The 2,170-nt window shown below is 39.4% G+C and overlaps 1 protein-coding gene across 1 annotated transcript; it reads left to right on the top strand.

The window, feature by feature from the left end:
• The first annotated feature begins 248 nt into the window (after nt 1-248).
• LOC111387951 (probable galacturonosyltransferase-like 9) lies at nt 249-1,873 on the top strand. Its single transcript, XM_023012584.1, has one exon. It carries the CDS (start codon nt 413-415, stop codon nt 1,610-1,612), a length of 1,200 nt encoding a protein of 399 aa, XP_022868352.1. The 5' UTR covers nt 249-412; the 3' UTR covers nt 1,613-1,873.
• Nucleotides 1,874-2,170: the final 297 nt, after the last annotated feature.

Below are 2,170 nucleotides of genomic sequence, written 5' to 3'. Positions count from 1 at the left end.
CAACCAAGTTCAATATGAATGGACAAACAGCCAAGTTCAATATGAATCGAGATACAAACAGAATCCATATTTATGGTAAATAAAAATCACAAAAAGATTCTCAGCGATTGCAATATTTAATAGTTTATACTGCAAATTTTCAATTAATTTCTTTATTTGTAGAAATAAAACCGCGTTCTGTTTGAATTTTTACTCTGCATTTACCAGTCCACTCAATAATGCCGTTGTATATATACGCGTCGACTCATTGACTACACGTTCTTAGCTTGCAATTCCTTCTCCAGAAACCTCCTTTCCTTTCTTCCCTTTTCTATACAATGCATTTTCAATAGAACCCATTTATTATACACGGACAATATTATATAAACATACAGATAAAAGTCTTCGATTATTTCAAGAACCATTAGAAGAAATGGTTCGTTCAAGATTTGATTCAAGATTCAGTTTAATCAAGAACGTTGGATTTTTATTGATTCTTCTATGTTTGCCGTTGATTTGTCTTGGGATTCGTTCATTTCCGAATTCCGAGGTGTCTGAATCGGAATTTAATAGCTTTTTTGGGTTCTCTGAGGCACCGGACTACCGGAACGGCGTCGACTGTTCGTCGACGGCGGAGGGACAGGCTGTGTCGTCATGTGATCCGTCGCTGATTCACGTGGCGATGACTCTTGACTCGGAGTATCTACGCGGGTCGGTGGCGGCGGTGCACTCCGTTCTCCGCCATGCGTCGTGCCCGGAGCAGGTATTCTTCCATTTCATCGCCACCGAGTTCGACCCAACCAGCCCGCGCGTCCTGACCCAACTCATTCGATCCATTTTCCCTTCACTCAACTTCAAAGTCTACATATTTCGTGAAGACACAGTCATCAACCTAATCTCCTCCTCCATCCGGATTGCCCTGGAGAATCCGTTAAACTATGCCCGGAACTATCTGGGAGACATTCTTGACCCTTGTGTCAACCGGGTCATCTACTTGGATTCGGACCTTGTTCTAGTCGACGACATTCAAAAGCTCTGGAACACCCCCTTCTCAGGATCCAAAGTAATCGGAGCCCCGGAATACTGCCACGCCAATTTCACGAAATACTTCACGGATACATTCTGGTCGGATCCGTTACTCAGCCGGGTATTCGGGTCAAGAAATCCGTGTTATTTCAACACGGGTGTAATGGTAATGGATTTAGAAAAATGGCGAAAAGGGAATTACAGGAAGAAAATTGAGAACTGGATGGAACTGCAGAAAAAGAAACGTATATATGAACTGGGATCATTGCCTCCATTTTTGCTTGTATTCGGTGGAAATGTGGAGCCCATTGATCACAGATGGAACCAGCATGGATTGGGAGGGGACAATGTGAAGGGATCCTGTAGAGCCCTGCACCCTGGACCGGTGAGCCTGCTCCACTGGAGTGGTAAAGGGAAGCCATGGGTTAGGCTTGATGAGAATAAACCCTGTACATTGGATTATCTTTGGAAGCCGTATGATTTGTACAAGCCTTATCAGCAGGGGAAATTGAAGGTACAAACACAGAAGCAGCAGTTATTGGGTTTGAGTTTGTCTAGTGGTGGAAGAAGTACAAAACTGATTGAATTGCCTGGTTATTTCATTTGATTCTTTTTATTGATATTGGATTTTTTGATTAGCTTTGTACAGATTGATTAATTTGGTGTTGTCGGTTCATTTCATTTGATGCATGAGCGAGTTGGAATTCCATTGATTTGGAACAATTTTGGGATACATTGGTGGTGTATTGAATTTACAAAGGGAATTTGGTGGAAATAATGAATAACATTTAGTTGTTCTTTTCAACATTATTTGTATCAATTAGAAAGTATTTCATAAATCTGTTATACCAATTTCTCAATTTCGATATTATGTTAATCGCGTTAGTATATTTTATTTTGTGAAATAGCTTTTATAAGAGCTCAACAATTATCCGAATGCGCGCAAATTATCGCATGAACTTGTAAGTTCTATATATATTTTGAATGTAGATGTTAGTGTTGCGACAAATGATTTTATTTGATTTTTGCTTGCACTTAATCACTTTAAAAATCATATGACATGAAGATTACCGTCAATTAAATATAGTGTGAATATGTTAAGTTATTTGTAAAAAGTGAAAATTATGAATAATACTATTTGCAGTCGTCTTACGAGACATACATG

The sequence above is a fragment of the Olea europaea genome, unplaced genomic scaffold (assembly GCF_002742605.1).
Source record: "Olea europaea var. sylvestris unplaced genomic scaffold, O_europaea_v1 scaffold439, whole genome shotgun sequence".
Lineage (NCBI taxonomy): Eukaryota > Viridiplantae > Streptophyta > Magnoliopsida > Lamiales > Oleaceae > Olea > Olea europaea.
This window is presented reverse-complemented; position numbering and strand designations above follow the sequence as displayed.

Excerpts from the sequence above, each read along its gene's own strand:
- LOC111387951 (XM_023012584.1), top strand. The coding sequence starts at position 413 with ATGGTTCGTTCAAGATTTGATTCAAGATTCAGTTTAATCAAGAACGTT.